This window comes from Aphelocoma coerulescens, chromosome 1 (assembly GCF_041296385.1).
Source record: "Aphelocoma coerulescens isolate FSJ_1873_10779 chromosome 1, UR_Acoe_1.0, whole genome shotgun sequence".
NCBI classification, from domain to species: Eukaryota; Metazoa; Chordata; class Aves; order Passeriformes; family Corvidae; genus Aphelocoma; species Aphelocoma coerulescens.
In genome coordinates this window covers 76,730,222-76,751,896 of record NC_091013.1, presented here as the reverse complement: position 1 = coordinate 76,751,896, position 21,675 = coordinate 76,730,222, and the positions used below count along the sequence as shown (strand labels likewise).

The window sequence follows — 21,675 nt, the reverse complement described above, 5'->3', positions numbered from 1 at the left end:
TGAGCACTGCAATGTTTGATAGGCTTAGCATAATCCCTTACTCAGGCACAGAAACGTGTTGCAGAGCCTGAGAGCCCTAATGAAATGTCTACGGAGAAGACTGCCTGGAAAGATCCTGATTACAGCAGCACAAAGGGGTGAAGAACTCCCCATACTCTCATGTAAAGACTTGTTAAATTTCCAACATTTTGAGGTCCTGCTTGATGATCATAAAACTTAGCACACCCTGCAAAGTATTTGTTACAGAGAGAATTCCTTCAGAAAGCCACACACAGGTTGCACCTTTCAGGCTGGCTTCACTTCAGGAACGGTCCCAAAAAGCAACTCAAGAAGTGACATACGTGTAAATTACAACACACAACCACAAACATTTACAATAAAGGTAACATTTACCTTATCAGACACCATTGAAAACAGGCCAATACTTGCAGCTCAGAATAAATACTGTTTTTAAGTTGGCATGATTTAATGTCTGAGACCTATTAAATGTGCTGTTAATTTGTCAGTCCTCCCATTTGGTTCCTTTCTATCTCCCCTCCCACCCCATGGTGCAGCTTGCTATCAGATCAAAAGTTTTGTTATCTATTCTGTACCAGACATGCTGCAAGATAGATACTTTCTTCCTAAAGCACAAATGACAGAGCACAGCCCACTAACCCTTTCTACCTAGAGCTATAATTCTGCAAGTGTTGGTATTACAATCATTTAGCAGATCAAATGCAGTAATAGCTATAGTAATGAATTGTCAGTCATAGGGACCTGGCTGGAACTGTCATCTGTACAAGTGTTAGTGTCCTATTACCTTGATGTGGTGAAATTAATGTAGCTATTGATAGGTATGTACCCATCTAACAGGAAGGGAAAAATTACAAACAGCACATCTTTCAGTCTGTATTTTAATATGAAAAGCCCAGTGATTAGTTTCTCCTCCTTTTTCCCCTGATCAAGAAACATCAAGGCCTAACACAGTCTCTCCAGTTTCTGTAACTGCCAGTGTATATTACTTTCTCTTTCTTGGCCACCCAGATTTACTGAAGAGAAAGCAGTGGGACATATTCTTGGCAACCAGTAGATATTAGTAACAAAGCTGTAGCCAAATAAATATGGTATATTTTTGATGACAAGCTCTAAAACCAGCCAGTAAGACTGGCTGAGAGTGTTTAAATGTGTATGGTTTTTACTAGGAATGTGCCTCTGCACTATTTATTCAGTATTCTCTCTTCTTCAAAAAATTAAAATCATTCTGACCTCTCTACCTATATATAGGTATAAACCTATATAAACTCCACTGTTTATGATTAGCAGTAATTACTTTGTTAGAGCTGAATGTATCCAAGCAGCCAGTGATGAAAAAAGTGATTTCTGAGAGTACATTGGAACACAACAGAAAGTTGTTTTCAAAGAGGCTGCATTTTCATTCATATGATAAAGCTCTTCTTTAAATTAAAGTTCAAAGTGGGTATGGTGCCAAGCAAAAGGAATCTGAAATAGTATCCAATGCTAACAGCATGATAAACATGCCTGTTCTGAAGAGAACATCACACACAAACTGAGTGATACTGTGCATATATTGTGCCATTATGAAGGAAAATTGAAAAGCAACTCTTAAGTGCACCTATCTCAAGTAACCCATATTCGGCGTATCTCCAGTAGAGACCAGCTGTGCAGGACAGGCTCCAGGCCACCAGCACTAATTCTGAGCAGGGACAGCTGTGACACTACAACACCGAAGGACACTTCACATTTACCTTGCACACAGATGCTCGGCAGCTTCACTGGCTTGACTGACAGAACAGGTTTTGTGATTTGGTTGAGGGGATTTTTTGGTTTTAGTTTTTTTAATTAATAAGATTTCTGGTGGCTACTGTAACAAAGAGCTTCCCCCCTAAGTTTCCCCCTTTATTTTAGGTCTACTTTAAAAATTACCTAGCAACACACAACAGCAGTACAGGTAAATTTTGACTTCCACTGAAGTGACCATATGGCATTTTGCACCAGCAGGCACAGGTATCATTTTGAGAGTAGCAGAACCACTATCCAGCACACAGAAAGAAGAACTCCAATGCCGAGCTGTTCTCAGGAAAACACACAATCCCTTGTGGCCACTTATTTGGGGTTTCCAAAGGGAACCCGAGTTGATCCGCAGAGCTGTGTTCATGTTTGCATTTGTTCAGGCTTACCTATCAAAAGGTAACAGATAACAATGTTGGCTGCTGATACACTAACAGAAGGTACAGTACTAGACATTCTTAAATGGTCAAGCAATCTTATCCTCCCCATTCTTCTCTTAGTTTTAACTTTAGTCTGGCCAAACCTGCTCATCTTAATTATGAGTAGTCCCTGCTGAGGACAATAAAACCATCAGAGACTAAATCAATGGTTACCTGGCATCACTGCCAGGGATTATAGAAGACAAGCTGCAACACAGTTTTTCCCAATCTTGTGTTTGTCAAATTCTCTTAATAAGTGCACATACTTGCAGAGAAGTAGAAGCAAGTAAACATTTAAGGGGAAAAAAAAATACTATTACCAAATTTGGACTCAAAAGGAGAATTAAGTTCCTAGAAACAAAAGGGCAAATACTACTTAAGCTAAGCCAACTAGGCATTCAATTTCCTTTACAAGATTATTAAAAGTATTTTACATCTATTCCACAACTTTCAAGTTATAAGGTGTAGGGTACCTGAAGTTAGCATGTTACACAGAATGAGGAATGTGAATGCAGTAATATTCCTCTTCTGGGATCAGATTTCGAAAAAGAACAAATGGTGGCAGTTACTAGTGGTAAGACAATGAACCCATGCCAGTGACAATCTGCAATCAAGGGACATTTGTTTCTGTTTTGCTTGTATTGCAAATCTTCACCATACAGAAATCAGATAATTTCTTCAGTATTTAGGGAATGATGAGCATGTCTGAAAGTATTTAAACAAAAGACACAAAAGTTTTCATCTGTACAGCTTTAGCAAGGTCTGAATTCGAAGATACTGAAATTTGTAAGCACTTTGTAAAATCAATAAAAATTCTTTGTTTGCAAGTCATTATATTCCTAGATGCAAGACAATATAATCAAAGTGGGGTTTATATATATACACACACATTTTATACTTTTTGCAAAATTTTGTGCACTGTGAGTCATTAAGATAATCCTGTATGAAACAGCAACAAAATCCTGTATTTTTTTTATACAGCCCCCTCCCATATATGACACTTCCATTTCAAGTTGAACTTGCAGCACCAGAATAGCTGGCTCATCAGTGATTTTCATAATTATCCATTTTACAGATGTTGTCATTGATGCAGCAGAAATATCTTTCAATGTTCAGAATTTTACTTTCAATGACTGAGTTCATGCTGAGCAACTTGGAAAAATGTCCAAGTAACGATATAACTTTCTCCATTCAGAACTCACATGATGTTACATGGATGTGAAGTTCTGAGCATTTTGTGATACTTTAGCTAAAACGTACAAAACTGTTAAAGGAAGAAAGGAATAACCTTTAACCCCCATCATTAGAAATAATGATGTATAGATGTGAATTCACAAAGAAAACTTAAGAAACCTGACAGATGAAAAGCATCTGAAAACGCTGCACTTGCACTGGAAGCTACAGTTAAAATTTCATGAGATAGTTTTGCCAGGTTCTGGAAACTCTGAGGTTACCTATCACAGAAACAGATTTAGAAAAGTCTGCTGTAAACAAGATATAGTTAAACCAGCACAGCTGGCACAGAGTTAAGTAGGATCAGTACAGCTCTACAACTCCAACGGAAGTCAGGATACCATTGTGCTACACACTATGCAAACAAGTCTACACTTACACAAGGAGTTAAGAGAACCACTAAGATTTTAGGGATGTTTAAATAGGCATACTTCTATTAAGACTAATTTTTTATTTTAAAATAATTTTAAATTGTTTTAAAGTATCAAAAATATGTATATGCAAAGCCTAAGAGACAATTTTCTCGTATCTTAGTTTTAAGACTACAGAAAATCAGCATAAGCTTTGTATTATAGAAAAATACTTATATACAGTAGTGATGACCTCTCTAGTTTGAGGACATTTTGGATCTTCCAAAAACTAAGGGGGAATCTAGTTTCATGCAAAACTTCCTATACTGTGCATAATCCAATTTTCTTCAATTAAAAAAAAAAACCAGTATTCCTAAAGAATTGTGAAACTCACTAATACACAGCTTCTGAAGTATTTGCAATTTGGCTTGACAGAACTTCACACAATGCTCCCCATTCCCTCCTGTAAGGTTCCTTACCTGTCATTTTTGCAGCAGGTTGCCAAGTTAGGCCAGTGTCCTAACCTCCTCTTCCAAAATAATGACAGCAGAACTGATTATCTTTGTGGGGCTAAAATCTCTGAAGCCATAAGACTGTGCTGGGGGAAGGGCAGGGCAAGACATCACACAGTCCTTATTAACAACAACTCAAGATTCACTTAGAGCGCTTTCATCTTTGACATGCTTCATTTGAAAATGTAAAATTTAACAATACTACCAAATACATACATCTACATTGAAATGAAATCTAGTAAGGAAGGATTCAAGTACCTAAGCACATAATACAGTTTAACTGTTAATTCATTCATATAAAGTTTAATAAATTCAAAGCTTTGCTTAGAAGACAGAATCATGGACGTGTTCATGTCAGAACGGACCCCTAGAGAACATCTGGTCCAACTTCTTGGCTCAGCAGGGCCACGTAGAGCCAGTGCCCAGGATCACATCCAGATGGCTTGTGGCATCTCCAAGAATGGAGACTCCACAACCTCTCCAGGCAACCTGTGCTAGTGCTCGGTCACCCTCACAGTAAAAATGTGTTTCCTGATGCTCAGAAGGAATACCCTGTGTTTCTGTTTGTACCTGTTGCCTCTGGTCCTGTCAAAAGATCTGGGATTCTTCGTGCAGTTAAGTAATTTCCTTCCTGTACTAACTCTACTGGGTGACAACTTCCATCTCAAATTACTTTATAACAAATGCAGAATACCAACTTCTGGCTTCCACCATAATAAAACCGTATTTGGTAGAGAACAGAAAATCTTACATTAGATTTGAAATACACAGGAAACAGAACCTGTATTTCAAGACAAAGACAACAAACAGCATTAATAAACTGCAGGGTAACCTGCAAATGCTCTACCACATACTGCTATACTGACATAGACTTACCTGTTTATCAAAAAACCCACAAAGCAATGTTGAATAAAGGAACAATTTCACTATTTGCTACTGTTGTACAAGCTTCATTGCTTGGCAAGCTGGGACTCAAACTTGGCTTTTTGTCCTTTCCTTGCACAACTGGACATATTGCTAAAGCTGCACTATCGGGATTTATTTCAGCTTTATAGTACCATAGAATGCTGTAAATTCTGTGTACAGCATTCCTTATTTTAGTAAAGTCACTACTACCTGCAAGATAAAGCTATTCTTCCTACCCAAAGTGAAACAGCTTTCTAAGTCAATATCAAACATTTTTTAAAAATCTTTAAGCTCAGCAGTAATATGCAGAGCAAAGGAAATACCTACTAACATGTAACAAAGAGGACTGAAAAGCATTATATTAGAAATAATTTCAAGTCTGAATAACAGATCAGGCATCTTAGTGAGTGTTAGGAACACTATTAACCGTTCCACCATATACCCTCCCATAAAGACACTCCAGTTGGTTATCATTTTCTTCACTCGAGAGCAAAGTAAAGGCCTCAGTGGTGACACTTCTTTGCACAGGACTAGGCCAAGACCACATTGTGAGAAATAGGGAACTCCCTTTTGATATCATCTTATATACAAAGGCAGTAACTTGGCATCATATTCAAAACTAAATATCTTTAATTAAAGAGATTGATTGTTGGTACTGTTTTTTATCATGGCTCATTCAGATTTCGAAGTGCAAGCTCGCACTGTAACTCTCACATTAAAACCACTAATTTACAAACAAGCTATCAAAATTATCTCAGGTGCCAAATTTGTAAATATCAACACATTAATGAGAAAATGGCTACAAACAGACTAAAACATAAAAGCTGTTACTTCAGTTACCTGTTTGTGACCTTTGATGTACACAAGTAAAAAACATCCATTCTAATACACTACAAACATTACTTGCAATGTCTTGAAAAAGAAACTCCACTTAAGCAAGCAGTAGCTTCTCCAAAGAAATCTGCATTTCAAACTGAAGATCCTGATGCATCCATTTCTTTGAAAGGTTAACAGAACATGTACTCGTTATCAGATTCTTTTGCACTACTTTTTACAGATTACCTTCAGAGCTGTTTCCTCTCCTATTCTACTCAATCTTGTTCTTGTTTTCTTGTAACTTTACTTCCATCTTATTTAACAACTTATTTTGGTCAACTTACTTTCATTCTGGGCTCTGCAAAATCTTGCATCTGACCAGCACCTGACTGATCAGTATGCTCTGACAGGATACATTTATGCATAAAGTTTGAGTGACTCTAGTTTACATCAAGCTGTGAAAGCTAAAATAAATGCAGATGTCCAAACAGTTTAAAGATGAACCTCAGAAAATGGAGGTAAAACAAAATCTGAGTATCTTTATTACAAAATTTGGGAATCAGAACCATCCAAGAGATTAATTTTCTGTAACACACCTGGAATTATTAAAGGAATTTGTGTCATTGACAGTACAAATGTAACTAGACTGTATTTTCTTAAGTTTCTACTCAAACTTGCTCAGATCAATACCTCACTGAGAATACAATTTCAGTTAATGAAAAGTAATGTTTGGAAGTGCACTGTAATGACTGAACAGGTATAAACTAAGGCAACTGCAGCTGATAGGAGCAAATGCTGATTTAAGCACCCCATGACGGCACCACTCTCAACCCACAACTGCGGTGGATGTCACTGTCCAAGAGAATTTGCTAAGAAGAAAAAGATGAAGACTTTGAAAAGCATCCTTGTAGCCATAAATGAACTTCATTAACTGAGGCACATGAAGCAACTGCTGAAACAACCAAAGGCATATTCCAAGTCCTGGAAAGGCTGTAACAATCATGCAGCTGTACACATACCCACTCAGCAAACAAACTTATCTGAAGATGCTGGCTGACTCTTCAACCATTCAGATTTATGACTGTGGCAAGATAATTATGTTCTTCATAAACTTACATCCTGATAATCCTATTCTTGGTTTGTCACAATCAAGGCAAAGATGACATCTTCCTGCAATAAGAGCAGGACCAGATTTGGGCAGCACCTGTTTCTAAGCAGGAGCCCTCTAAACTCATAACAGAAGTCCTTTACTGGAAGCACTGCTATGTAAATTATACATATTTGAACTTCAGTCCTTTCCCAGGAAATTTTGTCCTGTATATTTAGCCTTTCCCTGCATGTCATTAATTTCACCTCTGTTCCTTTAAGGTTATGCAGTTAAAAGTAAAGATACAAGAAAATACACCTAACTTTCCAAATAACATTACTCATCTTAATAAAACACAGGCTTTCAGAATTACTTTTTCCATTAAAGCATGTATTTTATTTGAATGTTTACACTGAACTAGTTTTGTTTATAGCAGAACTCTGAAACAACATTTAAGAATTTTAGATGAAGTTTATAAGAGTCATATTTGGGGGTTATAATTCTATGGTAGTTCCCAAATTCTTAAAAGCTGCAAATTGAAACATGAGATCAAACCACATCTTCCTGCTTTTCCACAATAGTATCTCCACCCTCTGTAAATCCATGAAGAGCACTTATCTACTTTTACTTTTCTGCATTAGTATTTGCACACATCTGTGAGTTCAGGAAGGTTAACTATCTATTAAACTCTCGTGTACTCTCTCTCACTTAATTATTGTGTACTTAAACAAAAGTGAAACTATGAAATTGAATTAATCCAGAACAGATTCTTTCCCCCCCTGCTTAGAAAGAGACAGAAAATTCTTTTTAAAGACACAACAGGTTAAGCATACATACATGATACATGCTAACAAAACACATATGAAGAGGTATGTAACAACTTGTCACATCATAGAAAGAACTGTTTTTTACTGTGCATCTAACATCTTTCCTTTCCTTTAAACCATTTCCATCATGTTTAGTGTTAGAACCCCCAAATAAAGTTTCATACAGCTCATATCTTCTACATCATCAGGAAAACTTAAAGCCTTTTACAACAAAAGAAAACCTAGAATACGGAAAAGGAAACAAAATCCTAAAAGGAATGGATTAGGGTAACCAGAGCAGGCCAGTGACAAGCATCAAATACAAATGATTTGGCCCAATCCTACAGTCAGTATGGCACCTTACATCCTCACTTCACTTCTAAAGCTTGGCAGAAGCTTGCACAATTTCCACCATAATTGTAACATAAGGTTACAGTTAAAACACCATGTCCTCAGTGTCAAACTGGTAAAAGATTTAGAGCTCGAGACCTCTAGTAAAATAGTTTTCCCACATTCTTTAAAGATACACCATTTGGCTTCCTTCACACTGGACAGTTAAATATACAAGGCAGTTAAAAAAAATACAGTAGATTTTTAAGCAATCATATAAAGAAGATTCTACAATACCAGTTTTCCCACATAAGACCTCAAGAATCAAGCAACATACAATAATCAATCCTTTACCCTCCCCCATATATCTAGATGAACACTTTCAAACCTGTGAGTACTTTTGCAACTACCACAGCAATAAAGCAGAAATGCAAGTGCAGCATCAGGGTTCTGGGCACGAAGTTTTAAAACATCGTTATGCTCAGTATGTATCAGCTTTTATCCAACCAGGCTTAAAGGCACAACATATTATCAGTAACTACTAACACTTGAACTACCCTATTTCTGATATTTATGCTACATGCCATGACCTCCAGTAAAGCACAATTGCCTAAACTAACTAATTCTACTTTTACAATGTAATAATGAACTAATACTTATAATTGGATAAAATACAATAAATTATATTTCTTGTTAAATCTTTGTAACAAATGGTCCCAATGTAAAGAGTAAAAAATGCATGCCCAGGAACATAATGCAACTGAAAACAAGAGTATGATTTCTACACAAATCTGTGCTTTCCCCACTCCACCACCAGAGGACTGGCTAATTAAATATTTAAAAATTACGAAACTCAAACTAATTATTTTTATGTTTAATACAACGTGGGGAATTAAGAGTACTATTCAGAGCAAACATCAAGACATTTGTGTTTCATTTACTGTCTTGTACACACACGGGATTAAAACCAGACAGAAAGTCAACTTGGGTTTTTTTTAATCTTGAATAATGATTCTGAAGTGTGTGCTGTAAGCAGGACAAAGTCTAGAATAATAAAGCAGAAAGTATACCAAGTGATTTCATTCTCCTAGACAGCTGTTATTTTAGAAGCAGTAAGAAGCATCCAGGACTTCCATTTACGTTCCTAAAAAAACACTCTTTCATAACTTGCTACTTTTTCCCCATATAAGTAGAAAAAGTGTATTTTGCTCAGAACATGCAGAGTAAACACAAGACAGAAAACAAGCTTAGCAATGAAAAACCCTCCTAAACAAGTTACATAATACGAAACAAATGCTCTGGTACCCCCCCATCTATAGACAGTTGCATTCATCAGTGTTAATAATATATGAAACTACACAAGTGTGATGGAAGAATGATGCCAAACATGCATTAAGCGGTATTACAAAAAACTACACAAAGTATAACATGGCAATGATAAACTGACACATATCCCAAAATAATTTTAGAAGCATAGCCATCCCTGCTGCCAAGTTTACAATTTTCACCTTTAAACCAGCAATATAATATACGACAATTCTTTCATACATTTTCTTTCAAAAGTCTGAACATTCCATTCTTGAATTGCAGTAATTGCACTCTTCACACACTAAGGCAAAAACTTTATTTGTATACTTTGGCACAGCTCTGGTTCTGAAAATGTTAGAACTGCTACCGGTACAATGCTGGAAGTCCTAGAAACACAATGTTCTACACTGGAACAAAACTGAAGATGAACTACTGTTTCATTATTACAGGTTTCCTTCTGTGCCTTCTGGGAAAAGCTTTCTATTTGAAGTTGATTAAAACTGGAGCTGGGGCTTACCTTTCACATGCTCTCCCCCTTAAAAGCGGAACATAATATATGGAACAACACAGCGCTATCATGTCAAAGAATGAAGAATGTTAGCACTTTAAAAGACAGTATTTCCCATCTTTGTAATGGCAGTTTATATATTTTCTTCCAAGCAAAAGTACATGTGAATAGTCTTGCTTCTTTAAAGCAACTGTGTATATCATCTCTCCTGGAGAAATCACGAAGAACACTATTTTCCATATTTTACTGGCTTGCATGTAACCTTCTTGGTAACTGCAGAAAGTGAACAGACAGATCAAGCTCACATAAAATTTGGCTCAACATTTTAGTGTACATTTTTTTCTTCATGACTTGAAATACTCGCCCTCTTGGACCAGCTATCACCAAGAAAGTAAACCATAACCGTGTTATTCAGACATCAAGAGCCCTCAACATGCTTCTTACCCATTTGTTCTAGGTTATGTATTTCTTCCAAACTCACTTAATGAGAACATAGATAAAACTACGTTCTGTGTCTGCACCGCCGATTACCCTATGCCCTATGTATGCACAGTTATGAAGAGTCTCGCCCTACTGCCCCTCCTTGCTCTTCTCTCCTTCCACACTGAAATGAGCAGAATCGATTATTCTCACTGAGTCTCCTTTACTCGCTCACTGCTTGGGCACAGGGATGCAAGGAGGACACAGAGGAAGCAGGACCAAGCAGCAAGGAGGGCAAAAGGCTATTCATATCTGCAGCAATGCATATACTGGATTATTTTAAATATGCCCACAAATATTTCTAATTCCCATTAGCATACAAATATTTAAAACATTTGTATGCAGCCTGAAAGATCAATTCAGCTAGCAGTTCAAAGACTGCATTCTATAGTAGTGCAATAGCTGGTTTATGCAGTGGTTTTTTGTGCAATTTTATACTATATAAAAATATTTAAAATTCAGTAACAATAAATAAATTTAGTAAAATAAATCCTTTTATAGAAAATAATGAACAGTTATGGAACATGTTTTTTTAAAAAGCAACACATTAAAATGAACAGATCATCAAGAGCTAACAGATGCAAAAATAAATACAGAAAACCCTTGTGTTTTTTACATCTTTTTAGATTTATTTTGTCTTCCACCTTGCTTAAGTATATATGGTTATTTAAAGTGGGAAAACACGTTTTGCTTGGGGTTGGGTTGTACACTGAGGTATTTTGGGTTTGGGGATTTCTTTGGGAGAGGTGTTCTGTTTTGGTGGGGATTTTTTTCTTTCAAGTATTAACTGATAATAAAATTAGTTTCCCTGTCATACAAGAAATTGATTACAGTGAATTAAAGCAAAAAATTAATGAAAATACCTTCATCCCATCCCATCACTACTAATAGATATGTACTATTTAATTTTTCTTTACCATGGTCTTCTGTTTGGTGCTTCTCTGTCTATGATGCACACAGGTGTAAGACTGGATTCTCACTGGTTTGATGAGAGGCTAATGACCTTAAAACCAGCTGTTTCATACTTACATGGTGTGTACATGCTCTATACAGTTGCTGTATTCAGCGACAAAATCAAGTCCTACATAAAACAACACAGAAGAGATACAACCAACTGCAGTGATCCCACCCTACAACCCAGGAATATTAAAACTGTTTTAGAACATTGATTCATTTCAGTTTTCCTGCTATTCCTTGGCCATCTGCACAAAACTAAACTCAGTTCAAAAAATCCAAGACATGAATGTAACTGGTATTTCCACCTCTTCTATTAAAAATTAGTTGGTTTGTGGTTTTCATGTAGAACAAGACTCAAAGTTATTTTTGTGAATCTGCTGTAGATATAAAATTAAACCACACTTTTCTCACTTTTATTATGTTACTTTATTCCCTCTCTCCCATTTTTTTGTTCAATTTCCATACAGGACCCTCCACACTTTTTCCTGTTCAAGGATCCACGCAGTTTTTACTTAAAGTCAAGAACAGTATCTTTATTCTCACTGCAATTCTTTCAAGTCAAGCACTTAACGTCCCGCATACAATTAGCATGTAAATTCAATCAAATTATACAGCTATGCTTTACTCTACAGAAACTGAGATATAAAAAGCACACTAATAAATCTAGGAACAATGGAAGCTCTAGACAAAGCATTTACCAACACAAATGGAAAAACCTTATCCACACGTGTATGTAGTAACACAGTCCAGTTCCTTTTGAATCTCATACCTCTTATTATAAAGTATTTTATTCTCCACTCAAGAGACCACATACAAATCACTTGAGTTTTTACACACATTTACAAAGTTGCTTTCATTCTTTCAATGTGATTTGTGTGTATAATAGTCACTACATTAGAGCAGAGGGGCTTTTTAATAGTTTTACCTGTAAGTACGCTATGCTTATCTCTGAATGGTTTTCCGAATAGTTCCTTCAATTAGGAAAAAAGGGCTGATGTTCCAAATTCTTTTCTGAAGAAACTTGTCTTGTGCTGGTTTTAAAAGTCAGGCTGAGGTCATTAATAAGAATGCCTCCAAATTTCAGCTATATTAATTTTCATAGTATCTTAAGGAAGTTCAAGATGGAAAAGACCTATTAAATCTATCCCACTGGAAATGAACAGATTGAGGGTTTGTTTCCATGCATTTAAAAACATAAAAAGTACTGTTTTCATGAAAATTGAATGTTACGTTTATTTATTCTACAAGTAACATTTTAGACAATTTTATAACTAACTACAGTATTTCATGGCATACTGAGAAAACACACCTGAAAGGCCTACAGCTATGATTTTTAAAATACTTTATGGGAAAACACCCAAAACTATTAAGAAAACACACTAAACTGGTGAGATTGCTAAGACTACTTCACAGTGTATCTGAAAAGGTGACGAAAGGTAACATAAAAACGTCCAATGGGAAAAATTATACCTGACATTAGGTATTCCAGGTTTTTAGTCAATCCTTTTATTAAGTTCTTACATTTCAATAGGTGAATTTGTAAGAAAACAAATGCTTTCACATTACTACAAGTTCAACATTTGCCACCAAACTAGCACTGAACAGCCAATAATCTAAAGTAGTAATGTCCAACCTCTGCATTTCCCACAGGCCACATTCACTCCCTCCTTACTGTTCATGAATCAGGGAAGTTTGGACTGATACTCCCTCACTCTAGGAGCAAGGTAACAGCCCAAGGAAAGCACCACACTTCAAGATGATTCTGCACCTTGATGACAGCACAGTGCCCATGTTAATAATTTCAGGGCTCCTGAGAAGACAATTAAATTGCATTGGAAGTATGTGCTCTCTGAAGTCCCCCACTCATGGCCACAAGCACAAGAAAACAAAAGATGCTGGATGCAGACTCTAAAACCACCCGTGGATATGCAACACTTCAAGTCTTGGGAATGGCATTTAGAATCCCTTCACATTTGTGGTCCAACATAAACTGTCTCTAGTTGCTAGCCTGCCTTCCCCACAATTTTAGTAGTTTGATTACACTTCAGTTTGACTTGTGAAGGGAAAAATCATGATCCAAGTTGTTATAAGAAATATATAAATTAAGAAGTATGCAAAAAATTTGTTTCTGTAACATGCTAAAGTAAAATGAACTTCATGTCACCAGAGCACACCATTAATTTGCTGAACATCTCTCTTCCAAGTATATTTTCTCCCTTCAAAAGGCCTACAGGGTTTTGGTTTTCACTTGAAAATCTGCCTTTAGATTGGTTATTTCAGAATTTTTGAGCCAAGTTATCTCAAGGTAGATTGCAACTGTTTAGGAACACAAGGCTCATAAAGGTCACTGTGTTTGTGCTTAGTACCTTGCAAAGAATTTGTAATTACAAATTATTCTACAGCTGAAATCAAGAGTGGAAAAGAGAGGAATGAGTTGGGTATACCATTTTAAAATGTGGCAGCATGCCTTAGATCAGAATGCTCCTTAAAAGAAGGCATAGTATAAAATCCTTCTGAATTACGGTTAAAATTAAATTAATGCAGTATTTAGTTCATATTATCTTCTTGCCATCTATTTTAACTTTTTGTTCTAGTAAGAATTTCCAGCTTATTATATCTTTACGTACAACTGGATAAAAAACATGTGGACAATAAATAAAACAACTGCAGGTCAGGAATTTTCTTTCTAGGTAATCCACAGTAATTCATTGTTTTCTTAGGAAATAAATACACTAAAGCATATTAGAATCACCATGAAGTTTCCCAAGATATCAACATGCTTTATCTAACGAGAACACTGGTCAGGACAACCAAAATGAATTTTTTTTATTTCTTAAACATCCAGTAGCTCCCCTTCAAGTGACTGAGGTGACAAACACAAATGTAGTTAGACAATCTGGTACTGGCATGTTTAACTTAAATGGTATAGTAAAGCTTTGTTATCTTTAAGTACTAAAATTGTATCTCACAGGAAAATCAGGCAGATTAGGAATATGAAATTTCAGGAATAACGTAAAAACTCAGTAAGTACATTACAAAAGTAAGTGCACTGTAATTGGCAGATTCATATCTATTCTAAGCCTATTTGTGTCAGCATAGCATACAGCAGAGAATCAGGACTTCACTGTGCTTTCTAGTGAAACAGAGCAAAGGTAGTTGAGGACATTTGTACACAGAAAAAATGATAAACTGATCAACCAGACGAGGAACAAGAAAAATCAATCACTTTAGCAGAAGGGCAGAATCTTCAAGCAAAAACACTGGCTGGCCACATCTCCACATCTTTAGGAAACAATTTGGGACCATTCTTTTTTTAACAAAATTAGGTGTTTATTGTATAGCTAGGATCAGTTACTACCACATTTGGCAAAACAAGAAGCACTGCCTTCAGAGTTGAGCCAGGCAGCCCAAAGAAAGCTTTTAAGAGCTGAACTTAGCAGCGTGTCATAAGCTACAAAAGGCCTTCTTCATGAAATCTTTACAACGTGCCCAAAGTCAACATTTCAGTATTTATTTGTTAGGACTTGGTTCATGGACATTTAAAAATAGATTAAGTGATTTTCTGCAGTAAGGACAGCTGACAAATCCACTGCTACAATGCAGCAGAGCCATCCAAATCAGAGGTTTACAGGAAGGGCAGGTCACAACTGTGGAATGATAATCACTAAAGTTAAATAAAACCTATAACTTTCAAATACATGCATACCTCCACTTGCTACCAAAACCACAGTCCAGCAAACGTGCACTTAAAATAGCATGAAGCTGGCATGGAAAGAATAAACCACTTTTGCAGATTTAGTATATTTAATGTTCTTCTGAAACATATTCAAATACTACAAGGAGGAGGGTTTACACAGCTAAACAAATATACAGGAACTAGCTAAAAGGCCTGAACGACACAGCCTTTTCCTTTGAAGAAAATGAACCAACCTTTTGAAGCAAGTTCAATTTGTATTTAAAACATGTTCCCTGTACAGCTGTACAGTTTAGAACTATCAATTCACACCAATACTTTCTCAATCCCCTAAAAAAAGTCATCTACAAGAGCAGAAAAGATAAGAAAAAAGTAATCTCATATTTAGACACCTTACTGGATACCAATGTATACTGCATTTTCAATTGAATGAAGGACACTAGAGCAGAGAGCTTACGTGGTTGCTATATGCAAACACTAGTTTATAGCAGTGAAAAACCAGCAATTTTCCCAAATCTTGAGGTTTAGGACCAGTGTGTCAAGTAAAACCATTTGCAGTTTGGTTGAGGTGTATTTTAAGAATGAGTGCTATAATGTGATACATATACCAAGGGGAAAGAGTATGTCAGACTCTAAAGGTAACTCAGTATTGTATTACAAACTATAAAGTGTGGCGTGTATCAAGTCAAGCAAAAAATGGCAACATTAAAGACAATCTAAAGGAAAATGCTTAGCAAGTACAGACGTCACAAGTGAGGACCTAAACACAAGGTAACTCCCAAATTGTCTGAAAACAGTATCTTAAGCCATATAAAATTGGCAATTTAAATAACAGCGTATTTCCAAAATGCCAGCAATGCTGCAATTTTCTTGTTAACCATTTGCTCAAAATTCCATCCACTGAGACTATCACTGCTACATTAACAAGTAACACACACATGACCTCTCTGCTGCTTGCATCCCATGCTGACCTATGTATATACCATTTGGATGTTATTAGGGCACCAGGTTATTTCAAATCAGTTTTTAACCAATTTAATATAACTATTCACGCAGAAAAAATTTAGTAATTTCTACCTCTGAAAATGTGAGTGAACTGATAAAAAAGAACACTACTATTTTACAACCATTTTGAACAGGAAAAAGAGAACAGTAACCAACCAATATCCCTACATATTTGCCATTACAGGAATAGAACCAATAGGTCTTTTCCATCATCTTCCAAGACTGACAAAAGCAGAATCATAATAAGCTTCCTAATAGCTTTACTATTAGTTTTATCTTAAAACTCCGTCAGCAAATGTTCCATGAGTTGTGCTGTAAATGGGCATTTTCCAAGTTCATCATTCTGAGGAATACTCATGTGCAACCCTTCCAATTGCGTATTACTCAACTATAAGCGAACACTTATTTTCACTGGAAAACATGTATTTGCTTCCTAATTAAACAGTTACTCATCGATAACAGACGTGGTTTTAGTCAAACCAACCACTGGGGAAAATGTACTCTTATTAATAACGATGTGCAAACACAGTGGAAAGCTTTTGACCAGCTTGCAGAAATGTCTCCTTCCTTGCAATGGGAAGATACTTTAACCATCAGCAGAACACAAAGAGGTCACAACCAATTTTCTCCTCTATAAATATGGTTTAGGTAAATTCACTCATACTGTTGTGAATAAAGCATACATAGAGATTCCTTTCCAAAGTTTTTTTTTACCCCCAAGGTAAATTTTCTAATAATTTGTCTAACAGATAACCTCTGTTGTAAAGCCTACTGTGACTAAGTTTGCTATGGTGGATTGAGAAGCAAGGACACAGTATCTTTGAGAATACTTTGCATAAAATTTTATGCTCTTTGAAAGTCAAAACAAAAGCAGTTGTGTTTTAAGTTTTTCATAGTATGTACTGCACCATGCAGTTTAGCTAAACAATCACTATTATGAATGGAACTTCCTTGACACATAGTAGAATCTATGAAAAAATGAAAATTATGCCACTTATAATTAAGCATAGAATTATTCTTACTCAGTAATAACATTCCCAAAATCCTTTCCAGTGATTTTTGTTTTATTGTAATCAGATAACTGCACGTTTTACAGCATAGCCACACATTGTATTTTGCTAGAGTCACAAACACATTGCCTTACATAATGATCCGCATCATTTCTGCTCTATACTACAAAGCCTATGACTGAATACAAAAAGAGTTTTACAAAAGAAACTGTTTTAAAGACTACAATAACAATAGAACCGTTTCCAGATAACAGCTAAAATTATAAAGGCATATCACTGTATAATTTTACTGGAATTTCTAAAACAGTAAGGAATTAATTGAGATTTAGTATCTGCGACGCTTGTTAGGTCCTTCAAAGTTGCCCCCTGGGTTTCCTCTACCAAAGCCACCAGGTCCACCACTCACGGCACCTACACCACTCATTGGTGGCTGAGGAGTTTCAGAGCCCGTTCTACTAACCAGAGGTGAACCCATCTGGGATGGGCCTCCTTGAGGGAATCTCTCATTATGCTAACACAAGTCCATTTGGAACATGCCAAATACGAGTTACAACAAAAACCACAAGTGATGTTGTCATGGAGTTCAGCAGATAGTCCAGCAGAATCAGGATCACACATAGAAGGAAGAAAGGAGCAATTCAATTAGTTATTATGGAAAAAGAGCTGGAAATTAAAGAGTGCTAATGTTATGCTCCAACTTTGTAAGTAAATTGAAACTTCAAAACAATACTTAAGACCAACTCTGGTGCTGAATGTAACTTCATCCTTACAAGCACATCTCAAGCAATATATATTCTCTATGTAACAGAGGAGACAGCAAACAGTTTTATATCTAAGCCCTACTGTGCCTCACATACCAACTACAAAGCTTCTCCCTTAAATGAATTAGACAGAGAAACATTATCAAACTAGGCGGGGAGGAAATCAGCTTTTGTATTTCTAGACACTGAATATTTATTCTTTTAATAGCCTTAAGACTTCTATACCCACATATCTACGGATATTTCAAGTCCATTCTACCTGGAGTTAGCCTTTTGTATGGCACTTCAGAAATCTTTAGTTAAGGCTTTTAAAATTCTGTCCAAACAAAAGTACACAGTGACAAAATGCATAACTGGACTACACCTATTTTATAAAAAACTTGGTATATAACTAAGGCTCATTCTGAAATATCAGTGTGAGATAAAAATCCATTTAATATTCCATATTTACTTTCCTTAGGTCTATGCTTAATATTAATAAAGGTATATATCCTTACACAGGATATTTATTTGCTAACACAGATTTATTTGCTTAGAAATTAAGAGCCGAAACAGAAAACATGCATCTGAGCACTTACAGTTCAGTATTTATGCAAGTGTTTAAAAATAGAACCCCACATGGTGAAATTTAAACTCAACATAAACCATTAAAAGCATAGATCCATGGTATAATCAGATGTGGAAACAACTCCTCATTCAGCAGTTAAGGACAGTTACGCTTTCAGAAGAAATTTCTTCTGTATGGAGATCTACACCAACTCCCCAGGTATTCAAAGTTCAACAAGAACATTCAAGACCAGCACTTTATTTATATGCTTGAAACAGAAAATAATTCTTCTGAAAGCCTAACTCCAGTAACAGCAGTAGAGCTCAGCAGTTCTGGAGTCTGCTAATTCATATATATATGTATATGTAACTAAAACCCCAGCATTCTATCTATATAGATAAAAATACATGCAACCTAGATCATGGTTGTATGTATGTGCATTGTTTCAAGTTTAACGTTATATAAGAGAAAGGTTACTTCAAGAGCTGCATAAAGATCTCCTACTGAGCCAAAGTACCTTTAAATCTGTAGCACTGGGTAAAAACTGTTATGAAATTATCTTAATGCATGCCAGCTGGTTAGCCATGGATATGAATTTCAACAAGTAACTTATCACATATTCCTGATCCCTTTACCATATGACTTTTGGACAAAAAGTCAAGTCCTCTTTCCAATAAGGACCCCTCTTTCTAGCTAACAAGAAAACTGCTGTAATTAACTGCCTACACTAATGTAAGTGGGGGAAGCTACTTTTAAAATGTTATGTTCAAAGACAATCCATGTTTCAAAAGACTGCAGTGAAACAAAAGGAAGATTGCTACAACTTTCCCTTCAAGTCTTCAGACAAACATCCAATGAAAAACATTAAATTTGTATTTCTGATCTATAAAGCATATTCTTCATTTCCCTCGGTGGAAAATAACTGTTACAGTGTTTTAGTAGATAGCCCTCAAAGGATCTTTAAAGTGTCTAACAACAGCAATAATACAATAAGGCTATGCCTTTCTGTAGGGGCCTGACCCCCAAGTTAAAAACTTTCAAAGTTCAAACTGAAGAAAAAAGCTAAAATCCAATTTGTCCTTCAGAAGCATGCATAAGAAAATGGAATGCAAAAGAATTTTTTTTAAAACATGCATTTTGAAGTGTCAGTATATTTCCTACATTTCCATACCTGGAATGACTTTTTGTAGAAAAACAACAGTTTAAGCTAGATACCATGATTTATGACACCATGTTCTTTTCCATACAGCTCTTTTTCAGTGTATATAATCACAAGAGAATGTTCTCAGGTGACCAGTGGTCTCCAGCAAAAGCATTTCCAAATCCAGTATTTTGTGAATAGCATCCTCCCCACTTTGTGAGAAATGACACAACTGATAAAATGAGCTGGCTCCTATGATGTGAAGTAAGATCCTCTCCTTTTTATCTGGTAAAGACCAGACCTACAATATATTTTGTGCAAAATCGAAATCTCATTTTCCTCTGTGGAACAAAGGATTTTGTTCTAACTTCATTATACAGATTTCTCAATCACAGACAGATACTGATGAGAAGCTATATATAAAAAAAACCACTGCTACAAAATGATTCTGTGTTCCAACAAAACTGTAACAGAGTAACTGTTAATACTACGTTATCCTTTAGATCATACCACCACTAATCCAAGTATCTAGTAACAGAACAGTACTGAAAAAATATGTAAAAGTCAGATTTTAAATTATATAGTTGTTTCTCTACACAAGACATTACAGCTAGGAAAAGTGACTGCCTATGAGAACAAAGCAAGAATGGCTAGTGCTTCAACTGCATCCCAATCACCTATCTGCCCTTGATTAAAAATTCCAGATGAATAGAAGACATTCCCTATTACCTGTGGCAATTGCACAATATTCTTTTTCCTGTATTGATATGACAGTTATCAATAGCTGTTGGCTACTGATTTTCTAAGTGACATAATTACTGTCAATCTCATGCGTTTAACAGTGTTAGAAAAGAAATACAAAGAACACTAAAGTTGCTTTAAAAAATTAAGTAGTTTACACAAAGGTATCTTCACACTTTGTACCTTCCAACATTTAACTGTTCATCAAAAAACCCAACAAGCTAATTCACAGAATTTAGTTTTACTAAGGAAAAGAACAGCAAAAGTCTAAATTTACAGACTACCTTTCCTAAGGGAAGTAGGGTTTTCACAGTAATAGCAAAAAAATATTTCCCATATGGGTTGCAAATTATTTTCATGAAAAGGTTTTATCAAATACATTTAGCAGATCCAAAACACATAACACATTCTTACTCAGTGTGAAAATACCTTTGGTAACAAAAATGGGCCATGAGACATGACAGCTATTCAAAGTAATTAAATATGTGATACGTTACCACTGTTCCATTATCTGGCATCATTGGTGTTCCCATATTTGCAGCTCCTTCTGGTCCCATGGAAGGACCAGGACCCATTGCAGGGCCAGGTAAAGTTCCTCTGTTGTTCATATTCATACCCATCATTGGAGGAGGGCCTTGGTTACCAGCAGGTGCTGGGCTAAACGCATCTATGCAAAACAATCTATACTTAGAGCTGTCCTATCTTAATTTTACAAGAACAAACAAACAATTTACAATACTTAAAAAGCCAAATGTACAAGATTCAAATAGTGGAAAAAAATATACATATTCTTTGAGACTGTACATTTATCTCAATCATCTGCTTTTAAACAGATTTCAAATAATCTCTATTATTCTGCATAATTTGCCTCATGTGAAAATCCCAACCTTTACAGCTAAATATAGCTGTACAGTTCCGGTGCAGGAACCAAAGTGTTCATATTGCATCTATATGCAGTATGCACACCACAAATTAGCAAAAATCTCAAGTGATTTTACATATATTGGCAGCTATATGAAAACTTGGCTATTTCAGGATCTTAACAGATAAAATGTACATTTGCAAGAAGTCTTCTACCAGTAGTATGTTAATTGATATCGTGTACAGTATATTAGCCTAAGCAATACCAGGGATGGTACTCAACTTCACAATCAACTATTAGTAATATAGCATAAATAAAATCTTGCATTTAGCTGTAATTACTTATGGTATAGGTACCAGAAAACTAAGTAGTTTTGTTAGAACTTGAAATATCAGAATGATCTTCTCCAAA

The 21,675-nt window shown here is 35.8% G+C and overlaps 1 protein-coding gene across 7 annotated transcripts in view; it reads right to left on the bottom strand.

The window, feature by feature from the left end:
* The window catches only part of PSPC1 (paraspeckle component 1), a 59,082-nt gene that overhangs the window by 5,232 nt on the left and 32,175 nt on the right, over positions 1 to 21,675 (bottom strand). For 2 of the 7 annotated variants that reach the window (XR_011150722.1, XR_011150721.1), the window contains exon 7: positions 1,927 to 2,180. The exons of 1 other annotated variant lie outside the window; for it this stretch is intronic. Coding sequence is in view for 4 of the 6 variants with exons in the window: in XM_069014058.1 (XP_068870159.1) it covers positions 17,538 to 17,723; positions 20,900 to 21,069 (356 nt within the window). In the remaining 2 variants the exon portion in view is untranslated. Of the gene's footprint in view, positions 1 to 1,926; positions 2,181 to 6,196; positions 10,340 to 11,036; positions 11,628 to 11,651; positions 17,724 to 20,899; positions 21,070 to 21,675 lie in introns of those variants that run through there. 4 more of the 7 variants (XM_069014106.1, XM_069014058.1, XM_069014129.1 and 1 more) reach the window with 4 other exon arrangements.